Source organism: Schistocerca serialis, chromosome 4, assembly GCF_023864345.2.
Source record: "Schistocerca serialis cubense isolate TAMUIC-IGC-003099 chromosome 4, iqSchSeri2.2, whole genome shotgun sequence".
Classification (NCBI taxonomy): domain Eukaryota; kingdom Metazoa; phylum Arthropoda; class Insecta; order Orthoptera; family Acrididae; genus Schistocerca; species Schistocerca serialis.
This window is the reverse complement of record NC_064641.1, coordinates 282,568,908-282,593,459: the sequence shown is the minus strand read 5'-3', so window position 1 is coordinate 282,593,459 and position 24,552 is coordinate 282,568,908. Positions and strand designations below refer to the sequence as shown.

General features: G+C 41.2%; 1 protein-coding gene across 1 annotated transcript in view; it reads right to left on the bottom strand.

The window, feature by feature from the left end:
* The window catches only part of LOC126474177 (uncharacterized), a 33,205-nt gene extending 24,159 nt beyond the window's left edge, over positions 1–9,046 (bottom strand). The window contains exon 1 of the mRNA XM_050101639.1: positions 8,960–9,046. Within this exon, the coding sequence (XP_049957596.1) occupies positions 8,960–8,994 (35 nt within the window). The 5' untranslated portion in view covers positions 8,995–9,046. The remainder of the gene's footprint in view (positions 1–8,959) is intronic.
* Between the last annotated feature and the right edge of the window lie 15,506 nt (positions 9,047–24,552).

The following is a 24,552-nucleotide window of genomic DNA, read 5'->3' as shown; positions in this document are numbered from 1 at the left end:
TCTTGTCTACGCAACCCCGGTACGAAATGTAGAGACTCTTCGTGCTCGTATTGTGGACGGCTGTGATACAATACGCCATTCTCCAGGGCTGCATCAGCGCATCAGGGATTCCATGCGACGGAGGGTGGATGCCTGTATCCTCGCTAACGGAGGACATTTTGAACATTTCCTGTAACAAAGTGTTTGAAGTCAACCTGGTACGTTCTGTTTTTGTGTGTTTCCATTCCACGATTAATGTGATTTGAAGAGAAGTAATAAAATGAGCTCTAACATGGAAAGTAAGCGTTTCCGGACATATGTCCACATAACATATTTTCTTTCTTTGTGTGTGAGGAATGTTTCCTGAAAGTTTGACCGTACCTTTTGTAACACCCTGTACATACAATCACACTCCGAAGTCGAGACACAGCACATATATGCTATATTAATCCACACTAATCCACCTGATAGTGCACGTTCGAAACGCGTTGTGGAAATGCATAAACATTGACTGGTAACAGTAAACTTGTTGTTTCATCCGATATCAGCAGTAGTCACAGTAAAGCCTAATCGAAAATATTCGCACTTAAAGATATTTCGCATCGAAGTGAGAGATTGTAAACAACCATTTGCGAGGATTGCCGGCCGAAGTGGCCGTGCGGTTAAGGGCGCTGCAGTCTGGAACCGCAAGACCGCTACGGTCGCAGGTTCGAATCCTGTCTCGGGCATGGATGTTTGTGATGTCCTTAGGTTAGTTAGGTTTAACTAGTTCTAAGTTCTAGGGGACTAATGACCTCAGCAGTTGAGTCCCATAGTGCTTAGAGCCATTTGAACCATTTGCAAGGATTGATGTGTCATGCTGTGTGTCAGTATATTTTATTTGTCTGATTTTAGCTTCAAATAGTGTCATTCTGGAAAGAGTGAGGCGTGTATGAGGAAGGAAAAGGAGATTTCGAATTCATATGGGACGAACGATGGACCTTCAAAATGGTTCAAATGGCTCTGAGCACTATGGGACTTAACATCTATGGTCATCAGTCCCCTAGAACTTAGAACTACTTAAACCTAACTAACCTAAGCACATCACACAACACCCAGCCATCACGAGGCAGAGAAAACCCCTGACCCCGCTGGGAATCGAACCCGGGAACCCGGGCGTGGGAAGCGAGAACGCTACCGCACGACCACGAGATGCGGGCGAACGATGGACCTTACTGCGGGGGAGGGCAGACTGCTTCTTCCGTGCCTCAATAAAGCACATATCTGTACTGTAGAAGCAACCGAATCACCGTGATATCGGTGGATAGGCCGAGCTAACGTAGGATCCCTGAAAAGGGTCGGCAGCATTTTCGTTAATGCAGGGGCAGCAGTCTGGACCATTGACTGATATGGCCTTGTAATGTTAAGTAACATGGCCTTGCAAAGTTGGTAATGCAGACGGCTGAGAGCAAGGTTAAACTGCAGCTGTTGTATTTCCAAATGACGCACTGATCCGTTGTGAAGTGACGTGATGATGGTATACTTTTGGGTAAGATATTCTGGAGGTAAAACTGTCCCCTGCTCGGGTCTTGGGGCAGGCGCTGGGCGCTATCTAGGAAGATACTGTAATAAGATAAAAACGAAATTCTATGGGTCGAGTGGGGAACTCAGATCCTATAATCAAGTGGGCAGGTTAGCTGATTTGAAAAGACAAATTGGTAAATTGGAATTAGATTCAGTGGAAATTCGTGATGCGCAGTGGCAGGAAGAGTAGGGTTTTGGTTCAGGTGAATGCAAGGTGGTTCAAATAATGGTTCAAATGGCTCTGAGCACTATGGGACTCAACTGCTGAGGTCATTAGTCCCCTAGAACTTAGAACTAGTTAAACCTAACTAACCTAAGGACATCACACACATCCATGCCCGAGGCAGGATTCGAACCTGCGACCGTAGCGGTCTCGCGGTTCCAGACTGCAGCGCCAGAACCGCGCGTGAATACAAGGTCTTGAATTCAAAATCAGATAGGCGTAGCGCACCAAGAGGACTTACAGCGAATAAGAAAATTTGAAAGTGGGTCAACTACTACGAAAAGCATAATACGGACACTAAATCAGTATCGAAGATAAACAAAAATCAAGACCCGCCGCGTGTTTGTGTGTGTGTGTGTGTGTGTGTGTGTGTGTGTAATTCATGTATACATTCAAAACCGTGGAGTTTAGCTTAGATACAAACTGAGGGACCTTTTAGTACAAATTTTATTTAAGCTGTTTTTTATTAGCAGAGCATATTTTACACTTTCCAGACATGGAAGCTCTTATTATATTTCCTTTAAACATGTCTTCTAGATAAGAAATTTTCGTCGAAATCTTCAGCTTTCTGTACTTTAAATTAGTATCATTCAGAGTCGTAATGAACTTTTTTTTCCATAATAAAAGGAAAAATTAAACCCTACCATATCAATTGCACTGAGGTTGATGAAGATTACTTTTGAATATAAATTTTTGCTTTTGAAAAAGAATGTTGTAACGTACTATGTTATTTTCCAAATTTATAACTCCACGTTCATCAGGCAATGACAGAGTCTCGTTTCTTCGCAGAAATTTATTTTACAAAATGTCTGACTCGAAAGAACACTTGGAATAGAGAGATATTTCCCAGGTGCTAGGAAATTGGGATTCAGAGAAGTGATGGTTAAGCAGATGGTTCTGTGTGATATAGAGCTCTGTTTAGAGTCAGACAAATGTCATGGCGATGAGTTTGTATAGTATGAAAGTGAAATGTCGACCGTTCGAAAAATGACACGAAAGAAGAATAGCGACCAGGGGAAAACGTATTAGTAGAAAAAATGCTGATATCTGATAATACGGTAAGTAACAAGGTGAAAGTGATCACAGAGAAAGCAGTAGGGAACAATAATAGCTTGTCTGTTAAGAAGGTAAAACCAAGGAAGCACGGTTAATCCCGGTGCTAACGACTTGATTTACACAACGATTTACTTGAAGCGCGACCATCCCAAACCGTTGATAAAAGAAGTAGTTTAGAAGAAAGTTGCTACCAAGCTCTTATCGGTAAAGTAATTTTTATATGCCAAGTGCAATCTGGGCAGAACGAATTTCAATCTTGCATACCTTCCGCAGTTTCAGTTAACGGCTGCCAGTTTCCGTAAAAGATAAACTATGTGTTCGTTAATGGCTATCAATGTAATAACTACTTCCCTTACCAAGTGCAGTGATGTGGAAAATTGAAAACGGTTGAAATAGAGCTTCTGTTCGAAATAGGCTACATGCCACACAATTTATTCTTATCCGTGATTGAAAAGATTTTGGGAATTATCTGTAGAGAAGAGGAAACTGCAACCCTAATGACGCAAGAAAGTTGTCGCTTCTGTGCTTTTCCTCCACAGTGATCTCTGAAATAGCAGCTTAAACGATAAAGAGCTCAGAGAGTATACGGAGGGGAGTAAACACCGGGTATTTCGGGACGACACGTGACATGACGCAGCCCAGAGAAAGTCAAGCCCCAGTCTGTGTGGCACAACTTCGTAACTGAGTTCTCTGGAGGAGCGAGCAACAGCACCAGCAGCGAACTCACGGCAAGCCGCTTGAAATGCGTTGTGTGGAGGCGATGTGGCACATTGAAGTTACAGGAGAATTCTTGTCTTATGTGACACGAGGCTGTGTGTTCAACGTGCATGTATGAAAATGTGAAACAATAGTGATATCATTCAGCGTATGTAGTTGCGAGAGTAGTGGCGTGCAAGGCAAATTAGGGACACTTTTTTTTTTTTTTTTTTTTTTTCATAGCGACAAGCTGCAATACACACTAAATAAATAATGTTTCCACGAGTGTAAACCGTGAAGCAAGCATGTGACCATAACAGTTTAATATCCTGCGCAATATTTTGATTACCATAGTTTAGAAATGGACCATGCAGATTGCAACTATCGCAGCCCGAGATCTGAATTTTATAAAGCCCCAGAAAGACTTTTAAGTTTCCTAAATGAAGGAAATATTGTTTAGGGGGGTATTTCATATCAAGGCGTAAAAAGAGACTAATCAAAATGATGCACTCCGTTTGTGAACGATACAGATGTAGGCAGTGATATACATGATTATGTTTCTGTCTCAAAATAAATACGGTCTATAGATCATGCAAATATTAGCATGCAAACTATATCTCATACTTTTAGAACAACAAATGAAAAGGGACATGTACGTCCCGGGTACAACTTACGTTAAAAACAAACCGAAAGAAAGTAGCGCATAATTATTTAAGCTTTTGAAGCAGAGAAATCCTTGTAGGGGAATAAGTTTCCCTTTCTATAATGAAGCGCTTAATGTGAAGGAAGACTAGTACCTTCATTGAAATAGGTAGTTCTGTTTTTTTTTTTTTCTCTACAACCAGCTCATGTGATTGCATGTTAAGGCGCTTAAAATTACTTCCGATTCTCTTCGGTTTACAATTTCATGGGTAGTCGAAATCTACTTTTTCATATTTGATAGAAAGGTGAGTACAACGTGTCCAAAAATTACTTTAAAATTTTTTGTTATTACAGCTGTTCGCCAGCTTCATGTGTGCATTTAATGTGTTTCGTTTACATACATTTGTGCAGCAGTTATTACGACATGTTGAACGTTATCATTTACGGCACTGAACTGCACGTTGTAAGATTTACTGTTGTACCCTTTGTATTAGCAATCATGAATTTCGCACAAAACAGAAGGAGGTAGATAGGCATTTACTCTCTGGGACATTCCCACTAAAGGAGGTTCTAATTCTAAAGGGTTCTAATTTGAGAGGAGAAAGGCCTCCCCTGTTATCTTCCAACAACACTTTAGGCGTGTGTAATCCTTATGCATTCAACAAGACCACGGACAAGTATTCCTCATTTTCCAATTAAGTTAGTATATTGTCTGTGGCCTTGTCTGCAACACAGCATTAAATGCAAACCTTACAACTTCGTTTCTTTTTTTTTTCTATTTTCGCTATACAAGTGTGGGAAGAAGAAAAGACAGATCAGGTCTTTGAGCCAGTAATTGTAATTGAAGACGCTCTGAACAGAAGATCTCGCATTTTTTGGTAGAGTTTAGAAGAATGATTTCTTCCTATACTGTTGTCGAGTTTTTGTTTAAAATAGTAAGGATTTCATGTTTCGTCTCCAGTTAAAACCTTTTCCCCAAAAAACAAAACAATATTAGGGGCTGTTTATGCATCAAGAGCAATGGTGGGTAAGAAGACATCTTTAGTTCATATTGTATTGATATATGCAAACAGTTTCTTAGGGTATTACACATAGACATTTACATTTTTTACAATTAATTTAGCCACACACGCTACAGAACAACAAATTAAATCATATGCAGATTACATTACACCGTGATACTAGTCACAATCAAATTCATAATACAAACTTATTCATTCGCCATCTAGAAAGCCTTCAGAATTAAGAATAGTTTCTTGTTTCGCACCAAAGCCATCACCGCCTTAATATTTGTGCCTCAGTTGCTTTGTAGCCGATGGTATCTCACCAAAAGTATCTTTAGAGTGTGTTGAAATCGTGGTGTTTCATTTGTATGTAAACCTACAGTAAGGACGAGGCCTACCAGTCATGTTAAGTTTGAAGTTTGATGAGAACGAAATTAATTTAGATGATCTAGCCCAAGAAAAAAATTACTATATTTCTGTTTCAACTTCCGTGTGAATGTGCAACGATGCACAAGTTTCATTCTTGCGTTCATACGCATGAGCGCTGGGATACCTCCATGTTTGTCGGGATGCATAGCTCGTAATTTTACGGTACCGATCTCTTGCAGCGTTCGCTTACGGGAGCTACACGTAGCATATTCCTTGATTCACTATTTAAAGCTGGTGTCTCAAGCTTTGCAAGTAGTGTTTTTCAGAATACTCTGTGTTGTCTTCACGCTGCCAGATTTTCTTTTTTTTTTCTTTTTTTTTTTTTTTCGGCGTCTTCGTGATGATCTCCCGTGGATCGAGGTATGGATCCCCAAACACCAGAACATTTTTCCAGGATGGGTCTGACAAGTGTTTTATAAAACTTCCTTTTGTAGATTGACTACATACGTGATCCCAAAAATTGTTATATCTGTAGCGTTGACCAATTCCAGTAATGACTCACTGATGATGTAGTTACACGATACTACGTTTTTTTTTCTTCGTTTTGTGACATTCACAGTTTTACATTTTCGGCCTTTAAGAGCAAGCTACATATTTTTTCATATTTTGAAACCTTACACCAAGATTTGACTTCTGTAGATTTTTCTCAGGTAACATGTATTTCATTATTTCACCTGCGGAAAGTCGGAGGTTAGTATTAATGTCGCTTGCAAGGTCATTAATGTACAGTTATGAACAGCAGGGGTCCAACATACTTCTACGTCTGTTGATGACGCTCTATCCAAGATAACATGCTGCGTCCTCCCTGCGAAGAAATCCTCAATTCAGTTTCAGATTCGAACGTACGTTCAGTAATAAGCGTAGGGCGGTATGTTGTAATACTTGTTGTCTTTAGTCGGAAGACTGGTTAGATGCAGCTCTCCACGCTACTCTATCGAGTGCAAGGCTCTTTATTTCCGAATAACTGCTGCGACCTACATCCTCCTGAATCTGCTTAATGTATTGATTGTATTCATATCGTGATCTCCGTGTGCGATTTGTATCCCCAACACTTCTGTCCATTACTAACTTCGTAATCGCTTGATGTCTCAGAGTGTGTCCTGTCAAGTAGTGGCACAAATTCCTTGTTTCACCAATGCTATTCAGCACCTCCTCATTAGTTACGTGATCTATCCATCTAATCTTCAGCATTCTTCTGTAGCAGCATATTTCAAAAACCTCTATTCTCTTCTTCTCTAAACTGTTTATTGTTCACGTTTCACTTCCATACATGGCCACACTTCAGACAATTACCTACAGAAAATTCTTAACACTTAAATCTGTATTAGATTTTAACAAATTTCCCTTCTTCGGAAATTCTTTTCTTGCTACTGCCCGTCTACAGTTTAGATCTTTTCTGGTTGGGCCATCATCATTTCTTTTGCTTCCCAAATAGCACAATTCGTCCACTGCTATCAGCGCCTCGTCACCTAAAGTAGTTCCCTCTGCACCACCTAATTTAATTCTATCACATTCCATTAATACTGTTTTGCTTTTGTTGATGTCCTTCTTCCATCCGACTTTGGACACTGTCCATTTCGTTCAAATGTTCTTCCAAGTCCTTTGGTGTCTCTGACAGAATTACAGTGTCATTGGAAAATCTTAGAGTTTTTACTTCTTCCCCCTGAACTTTAATTCCTACTCCAAATTTTTCCTTGGTTTACTTTACTGCTTGTTCAATGTACAGATTGAATAATTTCAGGGATAAGCTACAACCTTGTTTCACTCCGTTGTTAACCACTGCTTCCCTTTCATGACCCTCGATTCTTATAATTGCCGTCTGATTTCTGTAGAAGTTGCAAGTAGCCTTTTGGTTCCTGTATTTTACCCCTTTACCTTCACTATTTCAGAATGTTTTCCAGTGAACATTGTCGAAAGCTTTCGCTAAGTCTACAAACTCTTTAAACGTAGGTCTGCCTTTCCTTAACCTATTTTGTAACCGAAGTTGTACTGTCAGTATTACCTCGCGTGTTCCCACATTTCTCCCGAATCCGAACTAATGTTCCCGAGGTCCGATTCTTTCTGTATTTCCATTCTTTAACGATTTCATGTTAGTATTTTGCAACTGTGACATATTGAACTGAAAGTTCGGTAATAATCATACGAATAATCATACCTGTCAGCACCTGCTTTCTTTCGAACAGGGATTGTTGCATTCTTCTTGAATTACATATTCAACTGTTTAACGTATATTGCAACTATTTTTGAATGTCAGAATCATTTGTTATTGAGAAATATGTGTTGCTAGATCAAACATTTCTAATAGCAATAACGGCCGGCAATGTTTGTTCATCTTGCAGGCTGTCTGAAGACTACGAACTGATGTTGAAACGGTTAAACAGAAGTGGACAAAACAATACTGCGATTGTGTCTACTAACGAAGTTAAATCTGGTAATTTAAAACGCTATTAGTCTGGCTATCCATAGTAACTATATGTTGTGGGACCATCTAGTGTAACAGCACCTGGCTGTCATTGGCCAAAGGGTCAAGGTCACCTTGGTGTTCACGATGGCGCAGAAAGCAGACAGTGACACATTGTAGCGAACGCAGACACAGGCGTGGCCTTGGACCGCTGGTCCCTTCTCCTCCTGCCCTGTTCCCCCCTTCCTTGCCTACCACCCTCCTCCTCCTCCCCCTCACCCCCGCCAAGGAAACCATTCGGGGTGGGAGAGAGACTCGCTGGGCGAGACAGGACAAAGTTCGCCCTGGCGGCTGCTGGGCCTGGTTAAACATAGAAAGGAATCCCAGGCCGCCCAACTGGCGCGGCTCCACGAGGCGTCGTGGGAGTTACGTCATCACAACATCAACAGTCTGCGCTCGATTCGTACGGAAGAATTACTGTTCGACGGTACCGATCATTGTCACGCTATTACAAGTTAACCTTTGCTGAAAATAAACTATGAATTTTGGTAGCAGATATATAGGGGCAAAGGAAAATCTGGAATGAGACTGTGATACCCGTTCTGACTGACTGGAGCCGTCTTCGAACGCGCAATTGATTCTTCAAGTTTGAATAAGACACATGGTTTCGAAATGTGTAATTCAGTTTTATAGACTTACAAAGAAACTGTGAACACAGTATGAGCAGACATACCTCATTAAAATATACATATATAAAATCATTCTAGATTCATTATTAAGAAGTTCAAACATAAACGTAACATTCTAAATGCGTGCATCTTAGTAAGAAGGGGAGAAAAGGTTACGTTGCAACACTGCTATAGACACGCATTGCATCTTTCACAAGGACATCGACTGTACTTAATATATTACACACAATACTAATTAATTCACATTTAATTACTATTTGAGAGTAAACGTACTTACGTATCCCAACGTACTAAATAAAGAATGCTGGACATTTGCCACGCCGGACATTTGCCACACTTGCCCCTTCGCCAGGGAGCTTGAGTAGCGATCCCTAAGGTAAGGGACGCCCTTCCTCGTACTACTACTGTCCGCTTTCAAGCCGCCGCCTCCACATCTTACTCGATGCATGCAGTAAGTAAGGGACCTTCTTCTTCAACATCTTGGCGAAATACAGAGCTTCTTTTCCGAAATCGAAATATTTATAAAGTTTGGGAAACGAAAGCGATACCGACGATTATGCCAGTATGTAATTCGTTCCGCCAAGTATAAATATAGATCCCTCTGTCTGTACGATAGCTTCCTTTCACGTCTACTGATTGCGATAGAAACAGTCCATCGCATGGGAGCAACAAAAAAGGAACGATGTAAAGAGAATGCGAATGTACGCTAATCATTTCTTTTTGATCACTGCATTTGTGCCTATTTTAATTACTACAACTGCATGCCCAAAATACAATAAGGAAAGAAGAAATGAGTATAAAAATGTTTACTCTCTAAAATCCGATATCCCTTGCGGCGAAACATTAGTTAATAAAGTGTAGCGCGACAATGTTCAAAACATGGCTGAAAATACGTTCACTAAATAGAGGTAAGAGCATCTATGATTGACATGTCATCTAAAGTCGACGTACAATTTTAAAATGTTAGAAATAAGGAAGTGAAGTAATACAGAATGCTATGCTTGTAACGTACGTTGTTGTTCTATATTGCTTAGCTCTGGTATTTACAGGGTCACACAGAAAGCATCCTAAGTTTTGGAGGGAAAAGCCGTAATTGTAATGATCTGCACTATAACAGAAACAAGAAGCACAACTTACGGAAAAATAATGTAGTGTGTGTTCCAGCTCACAAGCGACATTGAAGCAGATAGTTCCCGTGACTTAGTACGGGCAGAGGTTACATTCGACAACCGGAATAAATTAATAACTGGCTCCTTTTACCGACCCCCGGTCGCAGATGAAACAGTTGCTAAACAGGTCAAAGAAAACTTGAGTCTCATCACAAATAAGTACCTTACTCATACAATTATAGTTGGTAGTGACTTCAATCTACCGTCCGTATGTTGACAAATATACATTTTCAGACCCTATTGTAGATAGAAAAAACTTACTTAATTGTTCTAAATGCTTTTTTTAATTATTTTGAACAATTAGTTCATGAGGGCATTCAAACTGTAGATGGTTGCGAAAACACATTTGACCTCTTAGTCACAAATAATCTTGAGCATCACGACGGATACAGGGATTAGTGAACACAGTCGTAGCGAGGCTCGATTCCGTAACAAAGAAATTCACCAAAACTAATCGCGAAATATATCTATATATAAAAGCAGCTAAAAAGTCTTTTGACGTCTTTCTAAGAGACAGTCTCCAATCCTTCCAAACTATGTAAGTGAAGACCATATGTGGCTTAAGTTCAAAGAAAAAGTATTAACAGCACACGAGAGATTCATACCAAATAAATTAATAAGAGACGGAACTGATCCTCCATAGTACACAAAACACAACAGAAAGCTGCTGCAGGAGCACCACCGAAAAAGACACGCATAATTTAGACGAACGCAAAATCGCTAAGATTGGCGAAGTTTTACTGAGGCTCGAAATTAGATGCGGATTTCAATGCGAGATGCAGTTAATAGTTTCCGCAACGAAACTCTCTCTAGAAATGTGGCGGAAAATCCAAAGAGATTCTGGTCCTATGTTAAGTAAACCAGCGGAAAGGTTCAGTAAGTAACTTTACTGAGCGACAGCGAAGGTAATGTTACTGATGACAGTGCCACTGAAGTGGAGTTACTAAATGCATTTTTCCGAAATTCCTTCGCCAAAGAAGACGAAGTAAATATTCCAGAATTCGAAATGAGAAAAGCTGCAAACATAGCAAAGAAGTAGATATCCCTGGTGTTGCAAAGCAATTCAATTTACATTATCAAATAACTGATGTTGCAGAGGTGCCTGAACTGTGAGTGACAGAGAAAATGGTCAAAATCTTTTCAAAAAGTCTCTAATTTATAAGAAAAGTAGGTCTAATACATTTGTTTCTGATGTTCTTTAGTAACAATTAATTTTCAGTAGTAAGCTCTTTGCCCAGTTTCAGTTGCTTTTACTGGCCTGTTTAAACATAGTCAACAATTTAGTAAGGAATTTTAATTTTTGTAGGACTATAAATGTACTTAAGTAGATTGACATCTACTATAAATGTTTGCAGCTAAACTTAAATAAAAAAATATTTGAGGTGCCAAAATTGTCAACCTTAGTATCAGATCAGCTTTGGGATATCAATTTTAGGTGCAATTCAAAAGTTCAGTCCCCATTTTCTTTTACAAAAGCGTATACTATCAGTTTAACAAACCACGATATTTTAGGTGGTAGTTGCGACTCTGAAGCTTCAGAAAATAATTTTAGAACTCACAATTATTTAATAGTATGGCCATAATATTATAAGGTAGAAAAAAGCTATCGTAACGTGACAACAATGGAGCTCTTGCTTAAATAGGAAATTGCTATTAAAAAAAGTTATATGTAACTGTAAATTCTGGTTACAAGAGGATCATTTGAGTTATGTTTAATTTTGGCTTCGTTAAGCCAAATTTCACTGCTTCTTGACTACACGCTAGTGAACCGAGCTGGAAGCAGCTAGTTACATCGTTAAGCTATTTAGGGATACTTTTGTGAGGCTTGAAACACTCTTAACTTTTACAATAAAGGCTGATTCCCGCCACACTTTGCACAGGCTCTGGACTGTCAAAATGATAAATGACCATTTACCATTTTGGCGTGTTTAAAATCAGCGTAAACAGGCTGAACTAATGTACACTCTATTTACAATTACAACTTAATATTATCGCCGATAATGCTGCTTCAGTGTTTTAATAATTCTAACTCAGTAATCTGCGAGGACTCAGTGGTCATCATAGTTTTTAATACATTATTTTTAACATATTTTAGTCCAGTTTCTGAATATGGGCAATGGCTTTCAAGTAAGGCCCAATGTTGCCAGTCTCCCCACAATTCTTTACGGTTCTCTGTCTTGTCGTCCAGCTTCAAGTAATTCTTCTTCCTCTTCTTATCTTCATGATTCATTTCCAATTTCATGTACATGCAATTTGTGAGCTCTGCTTCCTTTTTCAAGCACTCCACCAAATAGGTCATTCTAGGGTGAGGGTTTCCAATAATGCTATTTATTTTGTTGTGCCACCCTTCAATGGCATTCGTCGCTCGGTACCTTTTTCCGTAGCAGTTCCACGTTTCTATTGGGATGTCCTCATCCTCTAGCCAGTTGTCCACAAAGTAGTCAAAAAATTGAGAGAGCCTTCCGTTATAAGGAGCTTCTGCATGAATTTCAATCCATCCATTGCTTACGTCCTCCGGCTTTACAAATGCCAGCGCTGCGCACATGCTGGCGTGAAGTCTTAAATCCTCGTTCTGACGGTACTCCTCAGTTAGACCGGGAACTTGAATTCTTCTGCATAAACTCTTCTTCATATGGAAATAGCATCCATTTATTTCAACTGTGGGAAAAACTTAATGAATGGTCGATATCGCAGAAAATCGACATTCACTTCTTTAGGACACCATTCAGAGACTGCCTGTTTTATCAGACGAAAGAGACGAATATGTGTGTCTTTCTTCTTATTAGGGAGCAGTGCAAATACAGTAGGAAGAATGTTTGTTTCTTTAATCGGGCCTCCTAAGTCTACGTGTAGACTTGTGCAAACTGCTTGCTGCAGCTCTTAAATGTTCCATCTATAAAAAATGGGAACATGTTTTTAAACTTTCTTTTCCTCTGCTTCGACTAAAAATCATTATTCTCTCCTGTAATCTATCGTCTTCTAGAAGGAAACTACTGCCATCTCCCATTTTTAATAGATCTTCATGAAGATCAATTTCGTAAGAGTTCTTAGGCTCTTGTTGGTTCTCCCGCACTTGACTCTGTCGACGACGCATGATTCTCTTCATAGATGCTGAATTAGGCATTACTGTAACAAAGTCATAACCTTTATTACCTATATTTCCCATTTCATCCGCGTATATCTCCGATAACTGTGTAGTTTCTTCTCGAGACCTTCTCTTCACACTTTCCATTTGCTTTCTCACTTCCAGAGCCGCATGGTCAGGTGGTCCACAGAGATGTTCTAATACGTTCAACACTTCTCCGTTCCTCGAAAGCAGCTTTCCCTTGTAATGATTCGCTTTTCGGCGTAAGCACATCCATGTAACAACACCTTCTTTAGATTCCCTCTGTTTAAGATACGCGTAACCTTTGTAATGAGCAGGAGGCTTGCCCTTGTTCGTTGTAATAACTTCCATACTGATGGTAACGTTAGGAACTTCGAAAGCAAACTGATCGTAAGGACTTTTGTTGCAACCGGTGTGCAGGTTCGGTGACTGGACACAATCCACTGGAATTCCAGGGGTCGGATGGCAGGTGAGGAGGAGGACGGGGAGGGGGAGACAAGGGACCCAACCCTTCGGAGCAGGTAAAATCGTGGCAAATGTCCGGCGTGGAAAATGTCCGCACACCATTCCAACATGATTCCTGGTAAAACTACAGTGTAAATAAATTTTATTATACATTTGCAGTAACGTTAGCATTAATAAAATATGAACCATTTACACCACGTGATATTGATCACCAAACTTCAAAACCTGATTGAGTCAGCGATTAGTCTGAAACAATTTGATTTTTCGACTGCGAATAAGAATCGAACGGTCGGTTTACCCCTCTCGATAACTTGAAGGCCATTTCACGCGACGTAAACAGATAATAAGACAGATTAAAGTCGGTGCTATGAACCATCATTGCCTCACAAAATTTAGTCTCCTGTTCGGATCATATTCTAACAACACACCCAACTGATCCCGAACGAGCACCTTGAGGTGACACTTGTGTGAAATTTGGCTCCAATGGACTTCCGTGAATTGTTGGGGGTATTAGATATACAGGGTGTATCATAAATACTGGCGTAAACACATACAGTCGGAAGTGCACGATACTAGAAGCAAAAGAGTCTCAGTAAAAATAGGGTCGCAAAAGTATACCTTAAGAACTACTAACAATTTTTCGTCTTCAATACTGTGAAACAAACCTCTTCTACTGGAAGTTCTTTGCTTTCCATATTTTGGGAACTGGTAATATGGACCAAAAAAAGAAAAAAAATCTCCAGTAAACATGTGCTTTAAATGCATTCCTTAAGAGCTATGAGCACTTGTTCACCTTTGCTACTCCGAAACACAACTCTTCCAATGATCAAGTGCTCGTAACTTTCAAGATATGCGTTTTAGAACACATGTTTGCTGGACGTTTTTTTTCTTATTTTGATCCATACTACTACTTCCCAAAATGGAAAGCAAAGAACTTGCAGTAGAGGAGATTTGTTTCACAGTATCCAAGATGAAAAATGCTCGTAGCTCTTAAGATATGCATTTTCGACCCTACGTTTACTGAGACTTTTTTGCCTCTAGTGTCGTGTACTTTCAACTGTATGCCTTTACGCCATTAATTGTGGTACACCCTGTATACGTAAATTTGAATTTGTTTCAATTTTGTGTCAAAGAAACAATTGCGAAGCAACTTTGAAGAATTTTTGTATAGCGTCTACAAGTAATACTGTGTTCGAAATTTGTATACAGGGTGTTACAAAAAGGTACGGCCAAACTTTCAGGAAACATTCCTCACACACAAATAAAGAAAAGATGTTATGTGGACATGTGTCCGGAAACGCTTAATTTCCATGTTAGAGCTCATTTTAGTTTCGTCAGTATGTACTGTACTTCCTCGATTCACCGCCAATTGGCCCAATTGAAGGAAGGTAATGTTGACTTCGGTGCTTGTGTTGACATGCGACTCATTGCTGTACGGTACTAGCATCAAGCACATTAGTACGTAGCATCAACGGGTTAGTGTTCATCACGAACGTGGTTTTGCAGTCAGTGCAGATGCCCATTTGATGTATGGATTAGCACGGGGCAATAGCCGTGGCGCGGTACCTTTCTATCGAGACAGATTTCCAGAACGAAGGTGTCCCGACAGGAAGACGTTCGAAGCAATTGATCGGCGTCTTAGGGAGCACGGAACATTCCAGACTATGACTCGCGACTGGGGAAGACCTAGAACGACGAGGACAAGTGCAATGGACGAGGCAATTCTTCGTGCTGTTGACGATAACCCTAATGTGAGCGTCAGAGAAGTTGCTGCTGTACAAGGTAACGTTGACCACGTCACTGTATGGAAAGTGCTACGGGAGAACCAGTTGTTTTCCCACCATGTACAGCATGTGCAGGCACTATCAGCAGCTGATTGACCTCCACGGGTACACTTCTGCGAATGGTTCATCCAAGAATGTGTCAATCCTCATTTCAGTGCAAACGTTCTCTTTACGGATGAGGCTTCATTCCAACGTGATCAAACTGTTAATTTTCACAATCAAATGTGTGGGCTGACGAGAATCCGCACGCAATTGTGCAATCACGTCATCAACACAGATTTTCTGAGAACGTTTGGGCAGGCATTGTTGGTGATGTCTTGATTGGGCCCCATGTTCTTCCACCTACGCTCAATGGAGCACGTTATCATGATTTCATACGGGATACTCTACCTGTGCTGCTAGAACATGTGCCTTTACAAGTACGACACAACATATGGTTCATACACGATGGAGCTCCTGCACATTTCAGTCGAAGTGTTCGTACGATTCTCAACAACAGATTCGGTGACCGATGGATTGGTAGAGGCGGACCAATTACATTGCCTCCACGCTCTCCTGACTTCAACCCTCTTGACTTTCATTTATGGGGGCATTTGAAAGCTCTTGTCTACGTAACCCCGGTACCAAATGTAGAGACTCTTCGTGCTCGTATTGTGGACGGCTGTGATACAATACGCCATTCTCCAGGGCTGCATCAGCGCATCAGGGATTCCATGCGACGGAGGGTGGATGCATGTATCCTCGCTAGCGGAGGACATTTTGAACATTTCCTGTAACAAAGTGTTTGAAGTCACGCTGGTACGTTCTGTTGCTACGTGTTTCCATTCCATGATTAATGTGATTTGAAGAGAAGCAATAAAATGAGCTCTAACATGGAAAGTAAGCGTTTCCGGACACATGTTCACATAACATATTTTCTTTCTTTGTGCGTGAGGAATGTTTCCTGAAAGTTTGGCCGGACCTTTTTGTAACATCCTGTATAGAACAAAAAAAATCCTCGTTTCCTGACTTAAAGAAAAGCACACTGTTCCTTTAGAAACTATAAGTATTTAGATATCGACAACGAAAACATCCACAATACTGTCCAGAACTTATTGCTTGAGGCAGCTGGTCTTCACATGGTTCAGAACGTGGATTATCTTCAATGAGACTTCGCAGTTAAGTAGTAATTATACCACTCTTATGAAGATATCATGATTTAACATAATTTTAAGAACGTGAGATAGCGGTTGTTGTATTTTAACGGTAATAAGTGATAGCATTCAACCGTTTTATGTTCTACACACAACTCGGCAATGCGTTCGGGAGAAAATGCTGTCATCATAAGGTTGTCATACTCAGTTCACTAGGTTAAAACGCTAAAAATATATACCAACACATATGCGGTGTCCATAAAATAAAATAATAAGCATTGGGCCGTGAGTCCTCCTCTTACATTAAAACCGCCTACTTCTGGCGGTAGTCGCCGCAACAGATACCGCATCCCCTATCAGACCGCGTCCTCTCTATCTGCTGTGGGCTTCGGATGCGTCAAATTGACGCCTCTCAAGGCGTTGAGAACCTGATAAGAGAGTATTGTCTCTCAAAACTCGTTTTTGAGCTGTATGTATCACACAGACTGTTGAATGCTACCAGTTATTACTGATAGTCGTACCATTTGAACAGGGCTCAGACTATGGTCAATATAACACGACTACATGGGCACAAACGGAATAGTTTTGCAAAACAGACAACGGTCGTCGAAGCCTAGGCCTGTTTGTTTTTCCGCCATGGATATATGAGTATTGTACACAGTCAGCCTCTTCAGTGCTAACTTAAAGTCAAGCTGATATCCGGAACAGGGTCCAATAGCAGGTTATCCATCTAACGACTTCCACGACCGACAGAAATCTAATTTTCAATATTTCGCATAATTAATAACAAAATTTAACATGCTATTATAATCTTCTCATTAAAAGATATTATGTTAAGTTTTTAACGCAATAAGACAAACATAACGGGGCTCGTCCGAAATCTTTGCAATTTTATAGTTTTCAATAATGACAGACGTTAGCAGGCCTGCAAGATGGATCCGACCCATTTTACGCGTAACAACGTGGAAAGTCAGAGATTTAGCAATTATTCTAGGACTGTATATACCATTTACAACTTCTTTCACCTGTGGTACAGTTTGTTGCTGTGAAAAATGCCGAGATGAACCGTGCTTTGCGGTCCACGTTAAATTGTAAGTCCCCCTAAAACTGGTCGATTAAACTACTTCAAAGGCCGGAGGAAGGCAAGCACATACCATGGCAACAAGAGCATACCTACTGAGACACTATGGCAATCATGTGCGTCTTCAGGTTGATGACAGTTTCACCCATTTAACCTTAGTGTAACTTACTATATTAACACATTTTTTAAATACACAGACTGTTTGTCTTCTTTCTTAGCTGTAAACCGCGATTCCTCAAAGAATCAAAAATGGTTCAAATGGCTCTGAGCACTATGGGACTTAACATCTATGGTCATCAGTCCCCTAGAACTTAGAACTACTTAAACCTAACTAACCTAAGGACATCACACAACACCCAGTCATCACGAGGCAGAGAAAATCCCTGACCCCGCCCGGAATCGAACCCGGGAACCCGGGCGCGGGAAGCGAGAACGCTACCGCACGACCACGAGCTGCGAACTCCCAAAGAATCGAACACTCGTGTGTAAAACAGCTTCAAAAGTTTGATTATTTTAAAAATGTATTAAATAGTTTTCTTTAGCAATGTAATCGAGAAAAAGTTTAGTAGAGGTTTGAAATTATGCGTGAAATTTGTCGGAAGTCGTTAAGTGCTCTCATTATGAAACGCTGGATGAATGTAGTTTGGACAATTTTCGCGCCATTTTAAGCTATAACGTATCTAAATGTTTATGACGTCATCTCCTGAACTATGTGACGTAAAATGATATAATTTTGCAGGTACATTCAGTAGTATATGTGTTACGAATATACACTCCTGGAAATGGAAAAAAGAACACATTGACACCGGTGTGTCAGACCCACCACACTTGCTCCGGACACTGCGAGAGGGCTGTACAAGCAATGATCACACGCACGGCACAGCGGACACACCAGGAACCGCGGTGTTGGCCGTCGAATGGCGCTAGCTGCTCAGCATTTGTGCACCGCCGCCGTCAGTGTCAGCCAGTTAGCCGTGGCATACGGAGCTCCATCGCAGTCTTTAACACTGGTAGCACGCCGCGACAGCCTGGACGTGAACCGTATGTGCAGTTGACGGACTTTGAGCGAGGGCGTATAGTGGGCATGCGGGAGGCCGGGTGGACGTACCGCCGAATTGCTCAACACGTGGGGCGTGAGGTCTCCACAGTACATCGATGTTGTCGCCAGTGGTCGGCGGAAGGTGCACGTGCCCGTCGACCTGGGACCGGACCGCAGCGACGCACGGATGCACGCCAAGACCGTTGGATCCTACGCAGTGCCGTAGGGGACCGCACCGCCACTTCCCATCAAATTAGGGACACTGTTGCTCCTGGGGTATCGGCGAGGACCATTCGCAACCGTCTGCATGAAGCTGGACTACGGTCCCGCACACCGTTAGGCCGTCTTCCGCTCACGCCCCAACATCGTGCAGCCCGCCTCCAGTGGTGTCGCGACAGGCGTGAATGGAGGGACGAATGGAGACGTGTCGTCTTCAGCGATGAGAGTCGCTTCTGCCTTGGTGCCAATGATGGTCGTATGCGTGTTTGGCGCCGCGCAGGTGAGCGCCACAATCAGGACTGCATACGACCGAGGCACACAGGGCCAACACCCGGCATCATGGTGTGGGGAGCGATCTCCTACACTGGCCGTACACCACTGGTGATCGTCGAGGGGACACTGAATAGTGCACGGTACATCCAAACCGTCATCGAACCCATCGTTCTACCATTCCTAGATCGGCAAGGGAACTTGCTGTTCCAACAGGACAATGCACGTCCGCATGTATCCCGTGCCACCCAACGTGCTCTAGAAGGTGTAAGTCAACTACCCTGGCCAGCAAGATCTCCGGATCTGTCCCCCATTGAGCATGTTTGGGACTGGATGAAGCGTCGTCTCACGCGATCTGCACGTCCAGCACGAACGCTGGTCCAACTGAGGCGCCAGGTGGAAATGGCATGGCAAGCCGTTCCACAGGACTACATCCAGCATCTCTACGATCGTCTCCATGGGAGAATAGCAGCCTGCATTGCTGCGAAAGGTGGATATACACTGTACTAGTGCCGACATTGTGCATGCTCTGTTGCCTGTGTCTATGTGCCTGTGGTTCTGTCAGTGTGATCATGTGATGTATCTGACCCCAGGAATGTGTCAATAAAGTTTCCCCTTCCTGGGACAATGAATTCATGGTGTTCTTATTTCAATTTCCAGGAGTGTAGTTGATACTAAAAGAAGTAATAAATTAAAACGTCATGGTTGATGGTGCAGTTTGGCTGCGTAGACAACGAAAAGGCAACACGTGGTAAAAACTTTCATCATTTTTTGGGGGGTGTCAGCAAGAAAAAGTTTAGTAAAGACTTCGAATCATGTGTAGTCTTGGTTGGATAATAGCTAAGCTGTCTCATTCTCAAATGCCGTACTGGGTGAATAAGTCCCGCTATTTGCACGCTGCCAGTTATGCTGCCTCAACACAGACACACGCAGTTTGTAACTGTAATTTTATACAGCGTGGTCCATTGATCGTGACCGGGCTAAATATCTCACGAAATAAGCATCAAACGAAAAAACTGCAAAGAACGATACTTGTCTAGCTTGAAGAGGGAAACCAGATGGCGGAATGGTTGGCCCGCTAGATGGCGATGCCATAGGTAAAACGGATATCAACTCCATTTTTAATTACATATTCGTGTAGTACGTAAAGAAATATGGATGTTTTAGTTGGACCACTTTTTTCGCTTTGTGATATATGGCGCTGTAATAGTCATAAACATATCAGTCACAATTTTAGACGAACAGTTGGTAACAGGTAGGTTTTTTAAATTAAAATACAGAGCGTAGGTACGTTTGAACATTTTATTTCGGTTGTTCCAATGTGATACATATACCTTTGTGAACTTATCATTTCTGAGAACGCATGCTGTTACAGCGTGATTACCTGTAAATACCACATTAATGCAATAAATGCTCAAAATGATGTCCGTCAACCTCAATGCATTTGGCAACACGTGTAACGACATCCCTCTCAACAGCGAGTAGTTCGCCTTCTGTAATGTTCGCACATGCATTGACAATGGACTCACGCATGTTGTCAGGCGTTGTCGGTGGATCACGATAGCAAATATCCTTCAACTTTCCCCACAGAAAAAAATCTAGGGACGTCAGATCCGGTGAAAGTGCGGGCCGTGGTATGGTGCTTCGACGACCAATCCACCTGTCATGAAACATGCCATTCAATACCGCATCAACCGCACGCGGGCTATGTGCCGGACATCCATCATGTTGGAAGTACATCGCCATTCTGCCATGCAGTGCAAAATCTTATAGTAAGACCGGTAGAACATTTCGTAGGAAATCAGCCATCGACAAAATGGGGGCCAATTATCCTTCCTCCCATAATGCTGCACCATACATTAACCCGCCAAGGTCGCTGATATTCCACTTGTCGCAGCCATCGTGGATTTTCCGTTGCCCAATAGTGCATATTATGCCAGTTTACGATACCGCTGATGGTGAATGACGCTTCGTCGCTAAATAGAACGCGTGCAAAAAATCTGTCATCGTCCCGTAATTTCTCTTGTTCCCAGTGGCAGAACTGTACACGACATTCAAAGTCGTCGCCATGCAATTGCTGGTGCATAGAAATATGGTACGGGTGCAATCTATGTTGATGTGGCATTCACAACACGGACGTTTTTGAGATTCCCGATTCTCGCGCAATTTGTCTGCTACTGATGTGCGGATTAGCCGCGACAGCAGCTAAAACACCTACTTGGGCGTCATCATTTGTTGCAGGTCGTGGTTGACGTTTCACAAGTGGCTGAACACTTCCTGTTTCCTTAAATAACGTAACTATCCGGCGAACGGTCCGGACACTTAGATGATGTCCAGGATACCGAGCAGCATGCATAGCACACGTCCGTTGGGCATTTTGATCACAATAGCCATACATCAACACAATTGGTAAACGGTCCATTTTAACACGGGTAATGTATCACGAAGCAAATACCGGCGGCACTGGCGGAATGTTACGTGGTACCACGTACTTATACGTTTGTGACTATTGCAGCGCCATCTATCACAAAGCGAAAAAAGTGGTCCAACTTTCATATTTGTTTACGTACTACACGAATATGTAATAAAAAAATGGGGGTTCCTATTTAAAAAAAAAAAAAACGCTGTTGATATCCTTTTGATCTATGGCAGCGCCATCTAGCGGGCCAACCATATCGCCATCTGTTTTCCCTCTTCAAGCTAGACGAGTTTCGTTCTTTGTAGTTTTTTTCGCTTGATGCTTATTTCTTGAGATATTTGGCCCGGTCACTATCAATGGACCACCCTGTATATTATTTCTCAAGACAACATCCCTTTTTCTGAACAAATCCTAATCATACAGGAATGAATGAGGTATCGCTAGAAAAGCATCTCACACTGCATACCGATTTTCCGCTAAAACTTATTATTTGCGGAAAATAACTTTTAAAATCACAGGCAAAAGAGCATTATCGATGTCCACCTTCATACCTATATTTTACGACGCTAATTTTTCAGTTGATGAGAAGACAGTTGCCTATTAAAACTGCACTTCTTATCATTATAAACAAGTCACAGGGGAAAACCTTTCAAAGACTGATGTCATCTCCCAAACGCGTCCGGCGAACTGAATCACAGCTCTCTTTGAGTTACGAATGTATAGAAAAATCAAAAAGACACAAGTATCCTAGTTTTTTAAAGACAGTGTCACAGAAATGCGTTTGAGCTGGAGACGGTGATTGTTTTCCAGGCGGAGCGACGGCCCCGACTGGGAGTATTTATACTGTTGCCCTCGACGCAGGGTGGCAGCGTTCTTGAGGCCCTGCCAGTATCTATTCGAGGCTTAACGGAGGCAGCTTACCTGCTGATGACCAGGACGCGTCTGCTTCCTTCATATAGAACTCAGGCACAATACAGACGAAGTTTTAGTAAATTTCTGTGCTGTGAACAGTCAAATGGCTACAGTATATTTATGAAACACTGTACTATTGCATGTTTTTGAGTTATATGGCGTCTTAGAATAAACCAGTTTTCAGTGATAAAGATAGGGAACTGACGTTAAGATAATATCTAACTCCACCAGGATTCACCTGGCACGGGTGATAGAACCTTCTGAGAGCCCCTTGCCGAAGGCGGAGAGATCGGATCACAGTACGGAGGAACTAGCAGAGGAGGCATCTCATTTAACAAAATCCACTTTGCTCCTGACTGGGATCAAGCAGCAATGACGTCTGCTCAGCAAAGATGCGCCAGTAACTTAAAATTCTGCAGATAATCCCTCCGACCCTGACAACCTTTTTTTTTTCCTTTTTTACAAACTCAACCTTATAATTCCAAGGGTAACAATGGAGCGTTTTCGCAAAATTCCTCCAGGAAGTAACAAATCCCACGGTATCAGTGGCGCATCTAGTCTATTGGATTCTCGGGACACTAGTCCGAAATGTTGTAACCCACATCAGACGAAATTCGAATCCTCTTGCTAATCTAAGCCCAGAATCAAAAATTTTTCCCCACAATCAACGTTAACTCACTCCTAAAACCAGGAAAGCTCTATAAATTAAAAGAAACACTTGAAAGAAAAAAACAATTAACATTTTAGTCATGCAGTAAACAACACTGTTAGAAGAGAGCACCCGGATTCTGGGAATTTCAGACCGTACAAAAGTAAAACAGACAAAAAATCCTTTTACACCTATCTGGGGACACCATTCGCAATTTCACAAGACAGCCTTAGCCTTGCAATCTCTATAAAGCCTGCGACAATTTCCTAGAAATCGCACATAAAATGTTTTCGGTGATTAATGTACATATATCAATCAACCAAGAAATAAAACAAGCACAGAAAAAAGTAAATAAGTCACGGGAAGTGGTAGAAAATACAATATCTACAATTATACAAAATCATGTGAAAATTCTAAAGGACGATTGTAAGGCACAGTTCGGAAAAGACGGAGAATTCAGAAAAACGGATGATGAATTCCCTGTGCGCTAACAGATCAAATAAAATGGAAAGAGGCTGATAGATCTGTGAAGAAATTTCAGTCTTAAAAATCTGTCAACCCATTTTAAGAAAGTGAATTCCAAATTAATCACATCGCAATCTTGCATGCATACCACAAGCAGATTTTAAATATTAGGTACGCGGAAGAACAAATATTGACGCAGATCACCAACTAACTTCAGTAAAACTAAATTTGAAACTGCAAACGTTCAGCAAACAGGTGTCAGTAATTCCTAAATTTGATAATAGTAAAATCCGATCACTGCTATTAGCAACCGAAATCGACAAAATGGAATCACAAAACTAGGAACAACTAAAAGATTATAAAAACTGCCCAAACCCCGATGCCTTCAAAAAGGTGGAAATACATCCATAGTGGGATGAAGATTGTGCATAGGCAGTAAAATTTCGACACAAGACATGTGGATTTTCTGATTTGTTACTATTCTATTTTTTAATAACATGTTCCTAGGAACTGGAAGAGAAGCCTCAAAATTAATTAAACAAACAAAAAGAAAATTTGTTAGCTGTAAACTCTGTGAAACTGAAGAACACCTCTGAAACACTACTCTAGGACTTTATATAAAACTTTTGAGACAAAAATAAATGGGTACCAACCCCAAAATCTCTACTTAGAGAAATAAAAATAGACTGTTGGTGGTTAATATCCAAAAAACTGCAGAAAGCTTCGTAATTTTTTTTAACTTCTAGACTGACCTGCACCCACAGAGAGATTCCTACCAGACATTCCCCTAACAAAATAATCGATATTCGCAAACAGCAAATAAGGAGGAAATTGCTAGACAAATTAAAGAGTTAAGAAATAACAAGGCATCTAATGAAGACGGAATTGTTGCAGCCCTCCTGAAATCAGCTCGTCCAAAAACCTTAGAAATTATATTGATCATGCAAAAGAATTTTCAGACTGAGAAAATTCAGGATGACTGGAAAATACCTATTACATAAAAATGGAGACATAACGGATATTAATAATCGTAGAGCAATTTAGTTTTTTTTTTTAAATCCGGTAATATCTAAGTTCAAGTTAAAACCAATAGACTAACTTTATGGGTCACGTGCTTATAACGAAATTTTTCTAATTTTTCTCGAAACTCTAGACAGAT